This window comes from Perca fluviatilis, chromosome 5 (genome assembly GCF_010015445.1).
Source record: "Perca fluviatilis chromosome 5, GENO_Pfluv_1.0, whole genome shotgun sequence".
Lineage (NCBI taxonomy): Eukaryota > Metazoa > Chordata > Actinopteri > Perciformes > Percidae > Perca > Perca fluviatilis.
In genome coordinates this window covers 11,737,102-11,758,967 of record NC_053116.1, presented here as the reverse complement: position 1 = coordinate 11,758,967, position 21,866 = coordinate 11,737,102, and the positions used below count along the sequence as shown (strand labels likewise).

At 37.9% G+C, this 21,866-nt stretch overlaps 2 protein-coding genes across 5 annotated transcripts; one reads left to right on the top strand and one right to left on the bottom strand.

The window, feature by feature from the left end:
* The first annotated feature begins 8,358 nt into the window (after window positions 1-8,358).
* ormdl2 (ORMDL sphingolipid biosynthesis regulator 2) lies at window positions 8,359-12,661 on the top strand. 3 transcript variants are annotated; one of them, XM_039801332.1, is made up of 4 exons: window positions 8,359-8,424; window positions 9,729-9,902; window positions 11,101-11,252; window positions 11,873-12,661. In XM_039801332.1, the coding sequence occupies exons 2-4, from the start codon at window positions 9,729-9,731 to the stop codon at window positions 12,006-12,008; spliced, it is 462 nt and encodes a 153-aa protein (XP_039657266.1). In that variant the 5' UTR covers window positions 8,359-8,424; the 3' UTR covers window positions 12,009-12,661. The 3 variants fall into 3 exon arrangements, with proteins under 3 accessions (XP_039657266.1, XP_039657265.1, XP_039657264.1); XM_039801331.1 differs by lacking the exon at window positions 11,873-12,661 and adding an exon at window positions 9,283-9,349 and having other exon boundaries at window positions 8,409-8,424; window positions 11,101-11,256; XM_039801330.1 differs by lacking the exon at window positions 8,359-8,424 and adding an exon at window positions 9,283-9,349.
* A 564-nt stretch (window positions 12,662-13,225) lies between these two features.
* Window positions 13,226-21,682, bottom strand: nemp1 (nuclear envelope integral membrane protein 1). 2 transcript variants are annotated; one of them, XM_039801329.1, is made up of 10 exons: window positions 21,478-21,632; window positions 20,355-20,476; window positions 19,849-20,065; window positions 19,691-19,763; window positions 19,515-19,608; window positions 19,298-19,412; window positions 18,703-18,928; window positions 17,473-17,649; window positions 15,640-15,690; window positions 15,330-15,459 (listed from the first exon to the last, which is right to left on the bottom strand). In XM_039801329.1, exons 1-9 carry the CDS (start codon window positions 21,587-21,589, stop codon window positions 15,684-15,686), a joined length of 1,143 nt encoding a protein of 380 aa, XP_039657263.1. In that variant the 5' UTR covers window positions 21,590-21,632; the 3' UTR covers window positions 15,330-15,459; window positions 15,640-15,683. The 2 variants fall into 2 exon arrangements, with proteins under 2 accessions (XP_039657262.1, XP_039657263.1); XM_039801328.1 differs by lacking the exon at window positions 15,640-15,690 and having other exon boundaries at window positions 13,226-15,459; window positions 21,478-21,682.
* Window positions 21,683-21,866: the final 184 nt, after the last annotated feature.

The window sequence follows — 21,866 nt, the reverse complement described above, 5'->3', positions numbered from 1 at the left end:
ATCTCAAATTATTAAAATGTTCTTATTCATTAGTGATAAAAAACAACAACGGAACTTTTACTACCCGTTTCTGATAATACAGGACTTTCACCTGTAATAAAGTAATTTTTGTAGTATTCCCTTCTCTTATTTCTTATTTATTTTACTAAGTAAATCTGAGTCTACTTCTTCCACCACTCGTCTTTATCTTCCCTTTTTGTGTGAATGACAATTACATAATATGGTGTAATTATTCTGACCTCATATTGCTCATTTGTCCTGACTGTGCGTTACGTCATTATTGATTTGCACTCAACATTAACTTACCTGAGGGATGGGGGAAAGCCCTGTGAAGTCATAGTGTGCCACTTAAAAGTAGCGGCGGCTCAACACAACACTCACATAACTCACGGCAGGAGACACTGACCGAACACAGCTCACTAAGAAAAAAGAGAGACGAGAAGAAAAAAAAAAAGCACAATGGATTCTTGTTTCGCGACTCTTGCTGCTCTTCTCTCGCTTCTCGCGGCTGCGTCCTGCGCTCCGGCCGTGCACTCTCTGCAGGATGCATGTGCGGATGTGCGGAGCAGCTCTCTGGAACTCAATCACATTGCCCAAAATGTATCAATAGAGGTAAGTGCTTTTATTTTATTATTAATGCAAAATACACTCAAAATATTGGAAATAACATTTCCATACAGCCTCCGGAAAAATTTTTGTTTCACTCAAATTATGTTATGTATGTTTTTTTTTTTGTTTTTTTTCACTAATATATTTTCATGTGGAAGTATGTCTTTTATCTAACTAAGTGTCTGTTACCAGCAATATGAGCGATTAGCGATTAGCGATTTTATTGTCAATTTTTAAATGAAGAAGTGCTGACTGGGCAGATTTTTCTCACTTGAATCTATCATTAGTGTTAAATTGGCTCCACTTATTTAGGTATATTGACTTTAAATTAGCAGAATATACCAGCATTCATTGCTTGATAACTCTATTTTTTTTTTTTTTTATATAATGCAACATTGTTACTGAGCATGTTTGTCTCAAATCTATCTGTAAAGGCAAGAAATGGATCCAAGCATGAGACAAATTTCGACACTGATCTTGTTTGGATGGAGGCCAAAGACATGTGTGACCCCGAGAGCCTCAAACAGAAGTCTACGGTAAGCAACAAAATCACATGAATGTCAGTATATGCAATCATATCAGTGACAGCAAGCAAAAAAACAACAATGAATTACTGATTGTGATGTGACGTCTTTCTCTTCTTCAGACATGTCTTGGGAAGATACTCGACGTCCTGATGAGATACAACTCTGCAGTGGAGAGGGTTGCTGGATTTCAAAGCTGCTCAGAGTTTGTCAGCAAAGTGAAGCCGGCGATACACAAATTGCACAAAGACATGAGAAATTGTGTGATGTCAAAGGCAGGGATGGATGACCAGAAGGTAAGCTCGGTCGCCTGAAATTAAATGTAAAAAAAGACAGGTTTATCAGAAGTCTGTGCAGCATTTATCAGATCAAAATTGGTAATAAAGTTTTTTTTTCTGGTTATACAGGAGTCCCACATCAGTAAAGGAGATGCTCAGCCCATTGGTCTCTGGCAGGAGGCTCTGCTGTGCCACTACACCATGGACAGGCTCTTCTCCTTCTCCATCCTCACCGCTCGAGTCTTTGCTGTTGGTGATCCGGCTCATCACAGAGGCTCCGCTCATAAGTGCATGTAGAGCATTTAATGTTTGCTGACATGCAGCTGTGAATTGTACAAGCATCCCTTCTGTGATCACATTGATCAAAGTTTCCAGTACAGCCTTCAGTCGCTGATAATAGTGTTTCCACTCTTGTTTCTCCCATGTATACATGGCATGTATTTCCAATGGAATTATTATCTAACATATTTATTCTAATCATATTTATTGCATTTATTTATTGATATTTGTTGAAACCAGTTCTGTCCTATTTATGCAAAATAAAGACAATATTCATAACCAACAATATGACTTTCATCATCATGTGTGTTATGGTTCATAAATGATGTCATTATGCTGATTATTCCTGGCATTTAAAGCATCATGAGAAGCAATTCCTCACTCAGGTGAGTTAGGAAGTTACCTGCACTTTTCTGTGAATGAATTTACAAAACAACACTCAGACAAATATGCTGAGACAAGGAGGAAGCTGTGCTTTCCTTAAACACTCCTGCAGCGCTTTTGAGAGCTACAACTTCCTGCATACTTCCTCCCAGTCAGTGTCTCTATTATAATGCTCACTTCTTTTCACTCACACACTCGATGATGCAATTATTAGTGTGTTGGTAGTACATTTCAATACAAAAAAGGAAGGTGTGACGTTGGGGAAGAGGAAGTAGCAGTGAGCTAAAGGTACCGGATTGCTCAACACGGAAGTTTGTTCTCTGAGTGACTTAATATCCAGAATTTATTCAACCTCTCATCCTGTTTTTGAGGGTAGAAACTCCCAACGTTGCTGTTTACATGGTGGAGTGTCTGCATATCTGCCATATCCCAAATGATTTATTTAGCACCTGTCTAAAAAGAGACTTTCCAAAGTGCTTCCCGAGAAAGGTGAGCTCATCATGATATGGTCAAATAAGGTGCGCAAACAAAAGGAAATAAATGCATGCATAAAATAACACAACAATAATAAAGTAAGCATATAACAAGACGCACTAGCGCTTCTGTGGAGCTGCAGTGCTCATTATAAAGAAAAGCCAACTGTTGAGGTCCTCCATTTGTTTTTGATGAAGTAAATGTAGTGTAGTAATGGACCAGAGGGTATTGTCAGAATTAAGATCTTTGGCAACCTATGTGAAAAGGGTTTATTATGCTGTGCGCATGAAAAGTGCTGTGCAGGGCTGTAACTGTACATAGCTTTTGATTGTGTGAGGATGATGCATGCAGGAAGCTCAAGTGTTACAGTAAGTCAGTGTCAAGAAAAATAATCGCGAACACTTTGGAATTTGGAAATAGCATGTGAAACCCTTCACAAATGGCCTCTGTAAAAGCTACAAGTCAGGTTTTTCCCTTCAATGAACTGTTCATTGAAGGGAAAAACCTGACTTGTAGCAGTTCAACTGCAATATTGTGCTTACAGTATTAGTTACTGACACTCATCTCTTCAAGCCGAAAGCAATCATGATAAAGAATTCCTCTCTCAGAAGAGTTACCTGTACTTTTCTGTGAATTAATTTACAAAACAACATCCAGACTAGGGCTGGGCAATATATCAATAATATATAGATATTGTGATATTAGACTAGATATCGTCTTAGATTTTGGATATCGTAATATGGCATAATTGTTGTCTTTTCCTGGTTTTAAAGGCTGCATTACAGTAAAGTGATGTACTTTTCTGAACTTACCAGACTGCTCTGGCTGCCACCTTGTTATTAAATCCACATTACTGATGACTATTTATCTAAAATCTCATTGTGAAAATATTTTGTCAAAGCACCAATTGTCAACCCTACAATATCTTCAAAATATCCTATTTGAGGTACTCTGTCAAGAATATTGTGATATTTGATTTTCTCCATATGGCCCAGCCCTAATCCAGACAAATATGCTTAAACACTCCTGCAGCTCTTCCTGCATACTTTCTCCTTTTTTTCACATGTGCTTTTAGAGTACTTCAGATGAAGTAAGATGGCAAAGAAAGGTATAAAAAGGTGGAGGAGAACAATTGGGTTACAGTTAAGGACCTGTCGAAATATCTAAAAGTCACTGAGGTAGTGATTTATGTTGCAGCAATAAGAAAAATATAGGACGACGAAAGCATGGTTCTCCCTTAAAATAAAATTGATGACATTGTCTGAAATTGGCAACCTGAATGTTCTATTATGTTACTGGGACGATGTTCTGTGAAAACCTGAGACAAAAGACAAATAGACTACCATAGTATCATCCTTAAAGTGAAGCATTGAGTAGGGATCACCATGATTTGTAGTCGTTTTGCTGCCTCTGAGCCTTAACAAACATTACTCATTGAGAAAACAATGCACTGAAGCGTATGGAAATCATTTTTACATGTTTAAGTTTCAGGGCAGCTGTCAGTTATCTGATGCTTAATAGAAGTTTGGGAGATGTAACACAGTAATGACCCTAAATATAGTGAAAAATGAAAAACAAAATGGCTTAGACATAGAAGAAGAAAAGTAATGTTTCAGAATCATTAAGGTCTATCCTGGCCTCAAATCAATTGAGATTATGTGACATGAAGAAAGCCATTCATGAAAGACATTCCTGAAATATCAATATAATTAACAGTTTTGTATGGGGAACTGGTCTAAAATTCCTCGTGGCCAATGTGGAGATGTGATTAACACAATGCAGGACAGGTCGCTACTGTAAAATTTCACTAGTTACTAAAATCAAGGGTTCACTTTTTTATTCCAACCTGACTTTTTACATGTTTAAGCAAATAGTTTTTAAAAAAATACACCAAAACATGCAATTGTTAAGTTACTATTTTAGGCAGATGCATATCCATTATTGTGACTTTGAGGAATATCAGACCACAATTTATGACTAAATTATGCAAAAATGCAAGGAAATCCACTTACTATTTCTTGACACTTTATTTCTCATAATCACTTTGACTTGAATTTATTACAATATGAAAATATACTGGTTGTAAGTTGTGTACAGTTTAGACATCATCAATGTTTTTATAAATGTATGCATACAAATATAAAATGCCCATGTAAAATGTGTTTCAATAAATTACTTGACTCAGCAACCATAAGTTCCTCAGGACGTCCCGCACATGTATGTGTCATTTGTGATGTCACTTCCTTATATAATTTCTCTACACACCGCTTATGCTACTGGGAAGCAATCCGATGAGTAACAGCTGGTAACAGACTGTGTGTTTTTGTTGTGAGCTCCACAACAATGACGTAATTGAGCAAGATATTGCTGCATGCTCTTTCTCTATATTGACTACGAACTATGACGTTCACTGGTGCACAAACATAACATTTAACCTAAGGGGTGGGGTGTTAATAGTATACTGTAAACGTTGGGTTACTGGTTTAACAGGCTTGGTTTATCAACTTGATCTTGATTTGTCAGGTACTTATTTCGCTAGATAAGCCAACAACAACGAACATTCCCATCTGGTTACTTCCTCAATTAAGTTCTCAAGAAAAAGAGATACATCATGATATTAATATCCATATGAAATGAAATTATTATACAGATTTGATCCATATCGCCCACCCCTAGTTCAGTCAAGTAATTTAATATATTAAAATAAAAGTGAAATTTGAGCATCACTGTACAAATTAATGTCACATTTCCTTACTAGTCCTTTTGCATGGACAGTTATCCTGATGATATTTATGTGTAAAAAAAAACATGGTATCAATCATTATAGGCTGTGAGATCACAACCAGTAGTGGAAGTATTCAAATAGACTTAAGTAAACATAAAAATGCCAAGTCTTGCATTTAAAATTGCACTTATGTAAAGGTGCAGAAGTAATATCAGCTAAATGTATTAAACTCAAAAGTAAAAGTACTCATTGTGCAGAATGCATCTAATTTTATATAATTATACACTGTATGTTATATTATTAGATGATTTTTTACTGATTATTACTGTATTAATGTGTAAGCACAACCTTTACATGTTGTAGGCAGTTGATGGGGGGCTCATTTTAATTACTACTGTATCTGAATATGCAAAGGAGTATCTATGCAGTAGAGGAGAGGGATGGCCAGTATAAGCTATTCACACACATGCTCAGTACCTATACATGCACTAATGGAGAGATGTCAGAGTGAGGGAGCTGCCCATGGAAAGGCGCTCCGAGCAATTGGGGGTTCGGTGCCTTGCTCAAGGGCACCTTGGCAGTGCCCTGAATGTGAACTGGCACCTCTCCAGCAACCAGTCCACCACCATACTTTGATCCGATGGGGACTTGAACCTGTGACCCTCCGGTTCCCAACCCAACTCCCTACAGACTGAGCTCCTGCCACCCCACTGCCACTAGCAAGTGATTCGCTGAAAATGGCAAGTTTTGAAGAAAATTTGGATCGTGCAACAAGACAGGCCTGCTTGGTTCTTTCGGGGAATGATTGTAAAGATTTACAAAGAATATGTTTACCGCGTTTACTCTCTAACTGGGACTTTTCTGGGACCGATTGGTGGGATTGCTGTTAACAAAGTACACACGGCAATACACTGGTAAGAGCTAATGAGGTTTAACCATGTATCTAATTTAAATAGCTCACGTTACTGTATTGTGTGAACAGTTAACTTAATTTAATATTGTATGTGGCGTTTTCTTTTGTGGGATGCAAATGTTCCACCAAAACAAGTTCCTTCCCGAAAACCAATTTGCAGATACATCGCCGAAGCTTAGTGTCGCCCAAGACGATTGTGATTGGTTTAAAGAAATGCAAACAACCCAGAGCTTTTTTTCCTCCTATCCAGGAGTGTATGTGTGGAGGGGCCCAACCTTACACCGCAGCGCTGTGGAGGGAGGTCTGGCAATGAGACTAAGTCCAGTGCAACCAGTCCTCCTATGGAAAGATTCTTAATTTGTGGTAGTTTGTGGTAGTTTCATTGGACAAAACTAGATTTTGACACAGGTAACTAAGCTAGCAAAGTGAGCCAATGGTGCAAGATTCTCCTTAGCTTATATCATATTTTAGTGGTGCAAAAATAATGTATTAAGTGGCATAAAATGGAAATACTCAAGTAAAACATGAGTACCTTAAAACCAGCCATTCAGTCGCAAACGATTCCTACTGACGACGTAAGTCTTTAAAAAGGGATCACGTATATTATTTAGTTTCCTTTTTAAGAAGAGTGCTCAGTAATTTCCTAAAACACTTGGGCACTGTTTAGCAAAGGCTCTAAAGCTGGAGTAAAATGACCGAGACTATTTTCACATGTGGATTTGGTGCTTTTTTTCTGCCCATTTTGAGATAACATGTCATCCAGTGTAGTCTCGCATTGCCAGATCTGGCGAGTCCATACAGCATTCCTGGATGGGAGAAAAGCGTGCTCTGGTTTATTGGCATTTCTTTAAACCAATCACAATCGTCTTGGGCGGCGCTAACTCCATACGGAGCAATGGTGCCTCTGCAAAATAGCCTCGGGAAGGAACTTGTTTTGGTGGAACGTGTGTACGTTCAAAAGTTGTTTTTGTCATGCAACAGAAAACTCAGATTGGACAGATAGTCTAGCTAGCTGTCTGGATTTACCCTGCAGAGATCTGAGGAGCAGTTAACCATAGTCCTCAGAAATCAACCGGAATTTCCGGCGGCACCTGAACAATCCCGGAAATGAAATGTTGTCGATGTAGACTAAATCCAGTGCAACATGACAACAGTTGAGCTCTGTGGCACAGAGGGAAGCTATATCAGGCTTTGACAATGCTTGTTATTAGGATATATGAAAATAAAAACTACAGAATGTCACCAGATGTGTCCTTTAAGTACTTTCCACCACTGGTGTCAAACCACTTTTGTACCAACTACTATATGCAATTCAGTTTACTGACCTCTGGGTTTTTTTCTGGTACTTTTAAAAAAATATATTAAATGGTGTCATTTATAAAGGTTTAAAGTTCCATTTCAGAAAATTTGTAAAACATAATTTTGTTGTTTTTTGTCTTTTTAGGTTTTGTTTATTTTAACTGTACATGAGAAGCAACTAAAACCAGTGGAGGAAGAAGTATTCACACCATTTACTTAAGTAAAATGCACCTAAAATATCAAAATTGTGCAGAAAATTGGTCTCTGTCAGTGTTTAACTATCATGATTTTTTGATTAATATTACTGCTGCATTCATGTGTATGTTGCATTTATTCTGTCCATGTTTAAGTACAAATTTTAACTCCTTTATAGACTGGTGGGTAGTTTAATCTATAGCAATGCATCATATCTTAAATAGCTTTTGCTGTCCTGTGAGAACCACATATCTCTAAAAACTTATTTAGCTTAAGAAGTATAGGAGAAATCTCTCCTACCATAAAGGAACACTTCATCCTTCAGTTTATCAGAAAAATTCAAAATCACCAAATTTGGAGATACGTGGTTTTCACTAGACAGGAAAGGTTTTAAAATTGATAATCTGAAAAATAATTCATCCCTATATGTATCCTGCTGTTGTGCTGACATCAAGCCTAGTTACATGGGGAAGTAACCGCGCAATAAAACTATTGCTCACATTTTCTGGGAGATCCAGGGAATTTCTTGGAGGTCAATTACTCTTTGCTAAAACGTATGCAGTCGCCCCCCCCGATGCTGCGTGCAGGGCACCGGCTGGAGTTTTGACAGATGTCGGCTGCTGCAGAAAAACCTCTTAATACATCCATGAGAAAAACCAGCCCAAAACTAACGAAGGCGGGGTTAAAGAAAAAAAAAAAAAAAAAAAAAAGGAATTTCCTGGTGAGCTACGACAACACAGGAAGGTAAAGTTGGCTCCGTTGAAATGTAAAGTTTAAAACCTAGAATTGCCCCGTGGGCGAGGCCAGTGTATCACTGTTTAACATGATATTTGACCCTTTCGGTATTGACTTGCAGTCCGCAGCCGTTACATCCTGAATAACGTAACTTTTGAACTAACGTTAGCATGTCGACCTGTAGATAGCAGCTCAACTGGTAACGTTAGCTAGCATGCGAACGTTATGTCATTTTAGCTACGTCAACTGTTAAGCTGAAAGTTAAACAATCTGGGCTTTGTGTGAACGGCTTACTGTTATGTTCTCGTGTCATATTTAAGAATTAAACGTTGTTGCTGCTTCATTGTCGTTTTCAGCGCTGGTTAACGTTAGTGTCTGGATGTTATGGCTAGATGTAGCTGAGTGATGTAGACGTGGGGGGGGGGGGCATGTTTATACACTGAGAACAATTCAGTCAGGCGGAGTCTTTTCCCAGAGTTAATATAACGCCAAAGATGCGATATTTTTTTCTTCCGATTAATCGTTTAACGTTACACCATTAAACAGTGAAACATGTATCATACAAGGTCCCAAACACCAGAATATTAAATGTACAGTGATATACCAGTACCAGTAAGCACATTTTCACATTTGAAAAGCTGAACAAGTAAATGTTTGACCAATTAAATGAATTTAGAAATTGTTCAGTTTTCTGTTGATCGACTTATGGATCGACTGAAATTCATATAGATAATAATCGGTGGATAATTCGATGATAATTAGTTGCAGCATTGTCTGGTTTCCCCTTCTCCAACGTGATAAATTGCTGCTTTTCCTTCTTTTATGTCATTGTAAAAATTGAACATCTTTGACTGTTGTTTGGACTAGCTACTGCTTGGAAAAAGCAAGAACTTTAAAGAAGAACAATCATCACATCAATCAAATCAAAATAAGTGTAAGTTGCAGCTCTTGTTGGTTCCTTTTGATGGATGTGACCGTTAGCTTTTAAGGAGTTAGTGCATAGACTTTACTTCTAAACACTGAAAAGCACAAACATGAAATTAAGTTGCAGTGTGATGATTGTGTGCTTGCTTATCAAGTTTGAGAAGCTGGATATTAGGAGCAGGGGCATACCACAAAAGTGTGGACCCTTAACATAAGCATTCTGTATGGGCCTCTCCTCACATCCACGGCTACATGGCTATTTATTCTAGTATTTTTGTGGGCCCTTCTCACACTAACGATACCCAGCCCTATCTGTGGGTGCCTCTTGAAACAACCGACTCTTGTTTTCAGCCTCCTGAACTCTTGCATTTTGTCTCTCTGTATTGAAGATGAATGTGGGCGTAGCTCACAGTGAGGTGAACCCCAACACGAGGGTGATGAACAGCAGAGGAATATGGCTCACCTACCTGCTGCTGACCGTCGTGTTGCACATCGTCCTGCTCAGCATTCCTTTCTTCACTGTGCCGCTCGTCTGGACTCTTACAAACGTCCTCCACAACCTGGTCAGTTAAAGATAGAGCTATATAGCAACGATACAGCATTCATGACATATCTAAAGTATATTTATTTTTAGGGATGGGCAATATGATATTTACCATGCCACGATCCCACAGATATTTTGCCATACAGTTTATATCATGTTATTTATCCTATATAGCAGGGGTCTTTTTTTAGGCCAAGGACCCCTAAGCTAAAAGAGAGACCAACTAGGGACCCCCTACTAGTTTGTACATATATTGTATACAATTGAGTTGCATATTAAACTGGGCCAGATGGATGTACATGAATAGATATGGATTATGTAAACATTATGTTTTATTGTTAAATATACATGTGGAAGGCACAGTGAATCCCTAAGCTGGACTGTATGGCTACCATAGTGGCCAATTTAACTTTGCTATCAACATGTTGGATTCATATTGATTTATATTTTCAGACATTTTCATTTTGGAAAAAGGAAACTTTCAAAAAAATATTTTTTAAACATAATTTGGCAAGTTAATTAACGTGTGATATATCTCATTTGTTTAATCTGCACAAAAACTAAAATATTTAAAAACGATTGTTGTTTTAAATATGGGCGGTTATGTGCCGGATTATTTCTTGGCCGGGAGCTGTAACTTCCTGGAGTACTTGGCTAAAGAGGTGCTGGTACACAGATTTTGTTATTATACCTCTGGACAGAGCGATGCTAAGCTAACCAAACCAAACCAAGTCCAGCTTAATTTTTAATGAACAGTTATGGGAGTGGATATTGATCCTCTCAACTTCTCAAATTGATCTTCTCAGCAAAAAAGCGTAGTTCCCAAAATGTCAAACTATTTCTTAAATGTTAGATTTTTACGTGATTTATGCATCAATGTAATTTGTCAATTCATTGGATTTGCCAAAAAACAAACAGACATTGATGTCTTGTTTGATTCTCCAGAAAATCTTCTATATAAAAGCATCCAAAGAGCAGCATGTCATGGGACCTTTAAAATAATTGGAATTGCAACATCTATAAATTATTAAATATGTGGCAAGCCTGCATGTATATGAGGCATCTTTTCAGTTGCTGAAAATGAGAGTTTGGGTGAATATCCTCCTCGAGACAGCTAACGTTTCAGTTGTACTCCTGAACTTCGGAGCATTACAGTACTTGGAGGCAAAGCCATCTGTCTTTGTGGCTGATAGTAGTTTTGCGTCTTGTCTCTGCAGGTGATGTACCTGTTTCTACACACAGTGAAGGGCACTCCCTTTGAGACACCAGACCAAGGCAAAGCTCGTCTGCTCACACACTGGGAACAGATGGACTACGGTGTCCAGTTCACATCTTCACGCAAATTCCTCACTATCTCACCAATTGTTCTGTAAGTATGTTTGAAAAGTCTATTACAGAGCTGGACATTTGGTTTGCACTTTCTCTTTCAATATGATGGCTAAATCAGCATGTAGTTAAATATGTTTTTGACTAAGCTCTTCAGGCTTCTGGGCCCTCTTCTGGCCCATCGTTTTTGGCCCATCCGGGAACAATTGTAGGGTCATTTACCTGTCAAGCTTTCCATTCTCACGCGACTCATTTATTATGATAACGATTAATTAAGCTATTGACTATTTAATGCTTCCAGCTGACTCATTTTAAAACAAGAATCAAAGGGGTCTTAAACATGCATTTGATGGTAGGGCTGCATGATAGGAAACGGCTTTTCACGCTGCACTTAGCCCCAGGGGGGTTATCCCATAGTGCCGAAATCTACAGTCTAAATGTTCATTTCCCACACCGGTTCTAGCAGACATTTAACACACGGCTAGTGGAAGTGCAGTGTTAATCATATAGCCCTGGGCTTACTTCATCATGCAGGCCAAAAGCACTGCAGAATAAAATATCAACCTGTGAGGTGTCGTGGAGTGTATTTCTTTTACTTTTTGATTACGGATTTGAAACTCATCGTTTGTCATGTACATTGACACTATTCTTCTCTCTCTTCAGGTATATTCTTGCCAGTTTCTACACAAAATACGATCCCACACATTTCCTAATCAACACGAGCTCCCTCCTTAGTGTCCTCCTCCCAAAGTTGCCTCAATTTCACGGAGTACGGATATTTGGGATCAACAAATACTGATAGAACTGACTGAACTTTGGATTTTAACCACCAAACACTGGACTTCTAGTTTTCCGTTTCTGCTGAACTATTTTATGACTAGAGGTTGAGGAGAAGAGAACCACTTGGATTTGTCTTAACTGTACAGACTGTGTGGAGTAATATATGAAAGTTGCAGTTTGTGCTGCCTCTTGCAGCATGCATGAAAAAATAGTAAATGCACTGCTGCTGTTTTATGACAGTCATTTTTTTTCTTTGCTGACATTCCTTTGGTAAGTTTGTCAAAAGGCCAGACACTTTGGCTTCAAGAAAGAGCAAATTTTGAACTGAATTTGACGTTTATTCATTACTTGTCTGTCTCAGATGATTTCTGTCGTCTGTCTCAGATGATTTCTGTCGCAAACTGCACTGGCTGCACGTCTGTAAAACTGTCTCGGCTGTTGCCATAAATGTGAATGAATTCATTGCGACAGTGTGGTTCCTGTTCCGAATGAAGCTTGCAAGTTTCCTTCATGCTTTTTTTTTCTTGATTCACTATGAAGGATTTACCTGCATCATGCATTTACACGCCTACAATAAACACTGCCGTCTTGCTGTCAGACACATAATCGTGTAATTTACTGTTTTCTTAAAAATCTGTGTTTTCCCACTTATAAAATGAGCAGTGAGAGCTACACGGTGTGCACACGTGGTCGTCTTATCTCTATTCCACATGGTCGAGTAGAAAAACTGCTAATTCCTTTAGTGTGTAGGTTTGTAAGTATCAGTTGATCGACTGTGAGCCAGTTTGTAAGCTGTGGGGAAGTACAGACACTTTACATGAAGCCACCATGTCTGCAATATGCTCATATATCAAAGGGATCCCCCCCCCCTCCCCTTCCGCAATTTGTATTGCACTGAGGTTTCTCTGTTGATGATGCGTTGTTTTGGGGAAGTAAGCCATAGGAAATGCAACGCCATGTGAATTTGATTACTGTTATATGCCTACCTGATCCTGGGAAACACATGCAAATAATGCCCGCTGTGTCAGCTGTCATACGTTTAATAATTTGCAACAGTAGATGGGGTGTTTCCTGCCTTCAAATGCTGTGAGGACATTCAGAGAAGCCAGTAGTGGAATGCAGAGGGCAGTAGGGCTAAATTGCATCCGATATGGCTCACTGAAATTGTTGAGTGAGAGAGGATGAATACAAAGTTTTTTCCTGCAACATAGACAAAAAAAAACCCACCTATTTCAGTTAAAGAGCTAATTATGGTGATCTACTGCAGATCTGCTGTTTATTGTACATGTAGTTCAAGTGTATGCCAGTAATCACTTTGCTTGATTTTAACATTTTTGAAACAGTTACATGGAAACATATGCCAAAGGAGATTTCAGAGGTAAAGTGCAGATATAAGAAAGGTCAGAAATTTCTACTTGGCTACAGATGAACTTCTTAGAAAATAGTGTTAAAAGTTAAATGCAGTTTCATTTGGGAATCTAGATAAGTGAAAGGCAAACAACAGATGTCATTCATATGGCTGGATTTGAATGATTCATTTTTCAAACCCACAGATTCAAACTGTTTGGTGTGTCACTTCTAATCAAATGCAGCATCTGCAAGTGCAGTGTTTAATACAGGACAGCCTTCTGTTTGTAAAATGGAAATTCCAAAGATGCATTTCTATCTTCCTCCCACTGGTCATTAAATTAATAAGCTGTCTGTAAGTGTATCTACTATCTAGACTAGTTGATCAGATGATAGGACATTGATCCAAGACAATATTGACCATTGATGAAGTCAATTAAACAAATGAGCCCCAGCTTCTAAAATGCAAGGATGATCTGTTTTATACCATTGTACATTAAATATCCAATGTCCTGTTTTTTTGACATTGTTTGGACAAAAACTATTTGAAGACAGCTTCTGGTGGGCATTTTGTTTAACACTTTGACAGTTTATAGACTGAATGATTAATAGAAAATTCAGTTTGAGTTGCAGCCATAGATGCAAAGAGTAACACAGTAAAACTCCAAAATCCATATGGAAAATCCATTAAAAAATGTTATAGTGGAAAAGTAATATTCAGATCTTTTACTAAATTAAATATAGCAGAGTACCTCAAGGTAAAATTACAGAAGTACTAGCAGGAAATGTACTTAAATTATCAAAAGTAAAAGCAGTCATTATGTAGCGGAATGGTCCTCGTCAGTGGGACTTTTTGGATCAATATAGAGCAGATTTATCACTGTGTAGAATTTTATGTTGTAGCTGATTGAAGAAAAGCTACTTTAAGCACTGTTGGGTAGTTTAAAAAAAATGCATCATTTTATAAATTGATCGTATATTTTGTACGTAAAACCTTAATCTGCAAAGTAACTACAGCTGTCAAATGTAATGGAGTAAAAAGTACAATATTTCCCTCTAAAGTAGAGTAGAAGTAGAAAATGAAGCATAAAATGGAAATACTCAAGTAAAGAACTTAAAGTTACTTTCCACCACTGAAGAAATTGTATATGCACCCACTATGAAAAATAAAACCTCAGCTTTTTAGTTTCAAATGCATTACATCATTAACCAAAGTCATAACATCTTGCCACCTTTTAGTCCTAAGAATATTTTACAATGATCAGAGCTCAAATGTTTTTTTATTCAAAATACTTTGGGGACACTTCCTCTGATGCATGTCCATTAAAATGAAAACACATTGACATACAAACTTGACCAAACGTTTCCTCCCTCAGCAGAAAGATAGAATAATAATGACTGCCTCATCATGCTGCGGTTCAGAGAAGTGAGAACGTTAACACGTGGTGTAGGATACATGCCATCTGGATGGCCTCGTTACAGTTTGCTGGAGTGAGCCCATTTAGAGGCTAACAGCGCGAACACTAGGTTTTGAAAACTAAAATGTAAAAACCTTTTTTCTAAGCTTAAGACAACACAAACTACCATCACACAGTAAAAAGTTCAATTGCTTTGACCTCCCAAAAAAAAAAAAAGGTCCCAATCACAGAGTATCACCGTATTTGTAACCTCAATTTTAACAGAAGCCTTTGTTCCCTTTAAAAAAAGAAGAAAAAAAAAAGTTCTGGCTTTAGTGCACATTCGTGGAAACTACATTACTTTGCCGCATTGTTCTGCCTGTTGACTGTCAGTGATTTTTTTTTTTTTGTGTGTGGTGCCTCTTGTGACTGAAATCCCAATCCAGTAATCACTCAGAAGTCAGTCGGGACGTTTGCACACAAGCCACGGAGAGCCGTTCTCCGGCCACTTTTCTGAAAGGCAATAATATAATCGTCTCTATTTTCAAACGTCTTAACACAGCGGCGTCTCACTCGGGTCTCATCATAGGCTTAATGTCGTCTTCCTCGTCGTCTGTGTCAAAAAAATCATCCTCAAAAAAAGATCCCCCGAAGCCGTATTCCTGCGCGTGGACAGACACCTCATTTGACATCAAGTGAGGAGACCCTTCAATGAAATCAGCAAACCTGTGGGTTAAAGTGACAACATCAGCAACAATATCAGTGTTACACAGTATATAAACCATGTACTGGTATTTAAATACCTATATACTAACACATACACTTATATTTACAACTTAAAAGGCGACATTTGGCCACACTTCAGTGAAAGACAACGTTATTTTGGATAGATTCATATTCATATACCTCAAATCTTAAATGTGCAGACACCGCTTGCAAGAGATAGTTAATCAATCACTGTTAAAAAATAAAAACACCAAATATTACCTCTTTATTAACTCAAAAAAGGTAAAATCCCCATATCAAATCAGTATCAATACAAATTCTGCATTCAGACTTTCATGATTAAGCCATTCTTAACCAATGCATCATATCATTAGTTTTCAGTAACAGATTAAAACTTAAAAAGGTAACTACAGTAAACTAGTCTACAAGCATACTGATGTTACCAGAAATTTAAATGTGGGATCAACAGGATGATATTGGGATAATTATTAGAAATTATTCCTATAATAATAATAATAATAATTCGTAATGTACAAACGTGCAAAATTACAAGAGTAATAACACATTCACAGCACTGATGCTCTTTATAAAACGGCAAAGTAATATAAAAGCATGATAAAAAAAGATTGTGACATCTGAATGGACTTATATAAAGTATATACACTCACCTAAAGGATTATTAGGAACACCATACTAATACCGTGTTTGACCCTATCCTATCAATATGGGCCAACATTTCTAAAGAATGCTTCCAGCACCTTGTTGAATCAATGACACAAAGAATTAAGGCAGTTCTGAAGGCGAAAGGGATCCCCCCACACCATTACAACCCCACCACCACCACCAGCCTGCCCAGTGGTAACAAGGCATGACGGATCCATGTTCTTATTCTGTTTACGCCAAATTCTGACTCTACCATCTGAATGTCAGGACAGGAGAGCAAAGCAATAACCTGTGTCTGTGTTGTCGTGTAGAGAGCTACATTGTGGCTTCACAAATGCTTTGCTGCATACCTCGGTTGTAACGAGTGGTTATTTGAGTCAAAGTTGATCTTCTATCAGCTGGAATCAGTCGGCCCATTCTCCTCTGACCTCTAGCATCAACGAGGCATTTTCGCCCCCCCCCCCAGGACTGCAGCATACTGGAAGTTTTTCCCTTTTTCAGACCATTCTTTGTAAACCCCAGGAATGGTTGTGCGTGATAATCCCAGTAACTGAGCAGATTGTGAAATACTCAGACCAGCCCGTCTGGCACCAACAACCATGCCACGCTCAAAGTTGCTTAGATCACCTTTCTTCCCCATTCTGACATTCAGTTTGGAGTTCAGGAGATTGTCTTGACCAGGACCACATCCCCCCCCCCATGTATTGAAGCAGCTGCCATGTGATTGGTTGATTAGATAATTGCATTAACGAGACATTTAACAGGTGTTCCTAACAATCCTTTAGGTGAGTGACACACACAAAATAAAGTGAATTATAAAAAGTATGCAACCCCCTTGGAAGTTTTCATGTTTTACTGATATGATTTTTACAACATTTAGATTTGAGATGTAAACAGATTGCTACAAAGTGATTTAAATGAATCACAAATAGAAATTACACACCTAAATCATCACTTGTGCAGTCCTTCAGAAGTCACATTCAATGGAGATAGGGGGGGATTGGGATTTCAATTGATTGTAGCATAAATACACCTGTACTGTTTTCAGAAGGTCCAACATCTGGTGAATCAGTATTTTGGCATAATCTACACCATCTCATCTCTTTCTCAGTTGATAATTGTAAAAAACAACATGAAATATACTTTGACTCCATTTCGTAAGATGATACAACATTAAAACTTCCAAGGTAAAACATTATTAGCTAAGCCTAAATGTAAGTTAACATGTATATCAAGAGTCTCTTTTGTTTTTGTTAAACCAAGGCCGTTACTGAGCTTTAATCATACCTTAAAAGACGTCATGTGTTTTAACAGATGATATGCTAAGGAACAGAATATCACGATAGGCACCTTTTCGGGGACTGAAGCCTGGACACCGTCTTCCATGGCCTGAACTCTGGGCTGTTGCAGTGCTTCCTCAGCTCCTCCAGAGCACGCAAAGTCTCTTCCTCTCCCTGCTTCTGAAACTCCTCCTCAGTCAACAGGCGACGTGGCTCCGGCTTCCAGTGAATGTACCTTCTGATTTTCCTGCACAACACAGCAAAATCCAAAATTCTAAAAATGCAATATACCATAGGCTATTATCACTGCTTTAAGCTTCAGTAGTTCAAGCAACTTACTCACTGTTATATACTGTGTTACATTGCTACACTATACTATACACGTTATATTGTTGTACTATACTATATTAGGGCTGCACAATATATTGTTTTTTTTTAAATCGTCATCGCAATATCAACTGGTCAAACACACATATCGCAAAAGGCTACAACATTTCGCAAACAGATTTTTTTTGTTAGTTGAAAGAAACTATCAGCAGAAACTGGACTTTAAAAACGGTCCCTTTTTTAGTGATGTCTTTTATATTTAATTCAATGTTAAATTTGTTCAATAAAAATGTTAGCAATGATTTCCTTTTATTTGTTTTAAATTCAACAAGCAATTTGTTGAGTACAGAACTGAGTACATTTAAATATGTGTTCATTTATCGCAAGTAATATCGTTATCGCAATATTCAACATTATCGCATATTTTCCTCATATCGTGCAGCCCTACTATAGATTGTTATTCTATATTATTACACTACTGCACCTTATACTTATTTCTCTATTTCATTATGTACCATATTTTACTATATGATGTCAACGTTAGATTTCCCTTTGCAATATATTTTATTATATTAAGACTCTGCTGCTATTAATCAAACCACTGTTACTTTATCAGCACCACTCACTTTATTATGTCATCTGTCTCAAAATGCTCTGTATAGTTTATATTTTTTAATCTATCAATAAAAGGTGTATCTTTTCTTATCTTGGATTTAAAAAGGCAGAAATAAGCAGACATAATGCAAAACTTTCCAAAGACAAATGACTCTTAAAATATAGTAGAGATCATCAAATCAAAAACTCCTGTGTGCTCTTGGTAATAAATGTGTGACACTATTGTTTACTACCACAGAGCTGCATTACACTGCATGACATAACAGGAACCCCATATGAGCTGTTTTGAAAGTGGATTTTCTGTTTAATATATTACTGTACTTTTGCGCCACCTTCTGTCAGCTTTGTGAACACCCACCTCCATGCAGCAACTGTCAGAGAGACTGGGTACTCCAGATGTTTGGAGAACACAGCTGCCACGATGATGGAGAAGGCAACTTGCTGGATTTGAATCCCGAAATAAATCAGGAGCAGACCAAATAGCTGCAGCGTCCACGACAAGATGTTAATGCTCTTCTCATCCACCAGAGGACCGTAACGGTAACACACAGCAAAAGTGATGAATCCCACCACTGCTACATAACCTGACAAAAACATAAAAACATACATATTGACCTAGAGTGTTTTATTTACAGTGTACATTATTTACATTTCAATTTTACAAGGTTTTTTTTTGGCCTAGAGCTTATCATACATATTGTATTTTGGCCCCTGGTGATTTGAATCACAAGGCTTGAAGTGCGGCAGATGGCAGGAGACTAATCTGTGTTGGGAACTTTAACAGACGCCCGTTCATTTAAAAAGGTGATGCTCAAGTTATCAAATATAGGGGATGCTTAACTTAACTCAACTCACTGGTCTGAAAAAATAGTCATTTAAAATGCTATATTAGGATTATTGCTTTGGTCTGATGTGTCAAACACCAGAAGTTTTTGTTGACCAAGGGTATGTACCTAATGCGACGTTCCAGTGTTCTCGCAGAATTACGCCAAGGTTCCTGCAGACAAATTGGATGGCGTACACAGAAAACGACCAGCCACCAACAATCAAGACATAAAAAGGGCTTTTCTGTGGTAACAGCAAACACAAAAGGGTACAATAATTAGGCATGAGGCCAAATTGATTTAACCTATAAAAGCATGGATATTTAAGAGTAATGAAATTCCTTACCTTTGGCAATAAGCGTGCCAAAATAAAAAAGAGGATGATGAGAGAGGCAATCATGCCTGTGCTCATACCAGCAGAGTAGAAGAAAGCTTGACTCCTTCATTAAAGGGAGGAAAAATTAGTTAATAGCATATAATCCTATTGAATCCTAAGAATGTAACATGAGCAAGAAAAATGACCTGCTGAGTGATCCTGCAAAGACGAACAACAATGCTCCGGCGAGGAATACCAAAAACAGATAGATATCAAACTCTGCAAGGGAAAAGAACATGTGTTGACCATGTAATATCTGTCAAAAACCAGAACAATGAATTGTGCTAATTTGTTTTCCACTTACTACGAAGGGGGTGGACAGTGAACTTTGTCTTGTCAGCAGGATCGATCTTGAAGCACGTCTTCTTGCTGAACAGATTGATGTTAATAGTGGTCTCATTGTGCCGCTCACGTAACAAGCTCTGAAACCAGCTCCAGACACTGAATCGTTCCAGCTCCTGCAACTCCTCCTCCCCCTCCACAGTTTCCACCTTAAACACGTTTGAACTCCACACTTTGACCTGTCAGAAATCTTCAGTTATTATGGACCCAATCAACTTTCGCCATAAGGAATTGTTCAAATAAAGTGCTGTAACATTTAACCCTTGTTAACAATAATTGTTGACACTATATCCCTGACAAATTTAACACAGAGGCTTCTACTTTTTCTTGATGTTACGGATCATATCTATGCTTTAAACCAAATTTTGCAGATTTGGTCAAGATACCCAGACTTTATGATTGAGAAAGTGCATTCAATGTAAACTTAAACAGTTCTGGATTTGGCTGAGTGCCATTCGTGTAACTTACCTGAATTCTTGTCCATGTTTGCCTCCAAGTTGGCACCACAGAGTTTTTGTAACAGAACCTGTTGGACCCTGACATGACGTACTCCTCTCCATCCTTGAGATCAGTTACTGGATGTTTGTTACCTGCGTTTGAAAAGCAGAGACATGCATGTAATACTAAGATTGCATCACATTACTTGTTTACTTTAATGTACTCTTTACTGTAACAGAAACCTGTGACATGAACAACTAATTTAAAAGGTCTGTTGTCTTAAGATAAGTAATTAAAGAAGAACACTGGCATTAGTGTATGTTTTTAAGACCTCACAGCAAAACAGCTGTGCACTGTAGTTTTTAGCAAACATTACTCAACCATGAGTTAATAATGCTTTTGTTGGGGACTATTTTCAGCTGCAAATGAATACACGACATATGGTGCGTTAGAGAGTAATTACACAAACATTGTCTTATTGTTTTGTATTGTTTTATATTTCCTTGCATCATATTCCATATTATTTTACATCTCTATATTACAGACGAACACTAGTTAGGCTACCATTACTTAATCATATCATCAGTTTGGTGAACACTGTTAACATAGACTCTGCTATTAATTACACTACTGTCACTTTAACTTGTCAATTTACATTGTAGTTTTTGTCTCCATATGCTCTTGTGTAGTTTCTATTTTGTATTGTATTCTTATTTTAGTTGTATACCTATTGTTATGTATGTATCTGTACTATTACTGTCCGTGTGTTGCTGCAATAAACGGATTTTTATTTCGTTTGTGCATTTAGTGACGCACAGGTTTTATAATAGCATGATTAGAATAACCTGAGGGCGGGGCGGGCTTGTAAGCTCGAGCAAAGTTTCACAGATTTGTTCTCAGCAAATCTATAATAGCTAAATAAATACTTAAAATAAATGTCTCCCCTCCCCTATACAGAGACAGAATAGGAGAACAGCCAGCAGTGACCGGACTAAAAGAAAGGCTTAGCATAACTTCTTCAACGTTACAGTTTCACTTCATCAAAAAAAAGCCCAACACAAGCTAACATGAGTTAGCCCGGGCAAAGACTTGTTTAAAATACGTATCATACTAATTAAGGTATCGGTTATTGCTGCCTAATACTGCTTCTTACCCGTATCCTGGTATCCTGAGGTGTGAGGTAAACATATAAGCAGCACCGTGAAAACCATTAATGTAGCACTTATAGAGGTGTAATTGTTTATCATTTTCATGCATCCCGCCATGATGATAGCACCATTTCCCTCCCTCCTCTTATCTTTTGCCCGCCCCTTCCGCCTTCTTCTTCTTCTTCTTTTGGGTTTTACGGCAGTTGGCATCCCATACGTCGCATTACTGCCTCCTACTGTTATTACTCGTCATCCATTATTTCATTCCGTTACAATTTTCTAATTAGTCCGGTGCTTTTCAAATATGTAAATATATGTTTCCTCCCATTTACGGTGACCCCACTTTCAAGGACATCTTTGATAACTTATGTAGCCCTGCAAACATGAAATCAGG

Coding starts and splice junctions, on each gene's coding strand:
- nemp1 (XM_039801328.1), bottom strand. CDS start 21,682: ATGCCAACTGCCGTAAAACCCAAAAGAAGAAGAAGAAGAAGGCGGAAG. Junction 19,764..19,848: donor CACTGTCCACCCCCTTCGTA/GTAAGTGGAAAA, acceptor TTTCCCTTGCAG/AGTTTGATATCTATCTGTTT. Junction 19,609..19,690: donor TTTGCAGGATCACTCAGCAG/GTCATTTTTCTT, acceptor CCTTTAATGAAG/GAGTCAAGCTTTCTTCTACT.
- ormdl2 (XM_039801332.1), top strand. CDS start 9,729: ATGAATGTGGGCGTAGCTCACAGTGAGGTGAACCCCAACACGAGGGTG. Junction 9,903..11,100: donor CAAACGTCCTCCACAACCTG/GTCAGTTAAAGA, acceptor TTGTCTCTGCAG/GTGATGTACCTGTTTCTACA. Junction 11,253..11,872: donor ACTATCTCACCAATTGTTCT/GTAAGTATGTTT, acceptor CTCTCTCTTCAG/GTATATTCTTGCCAGTTTCT.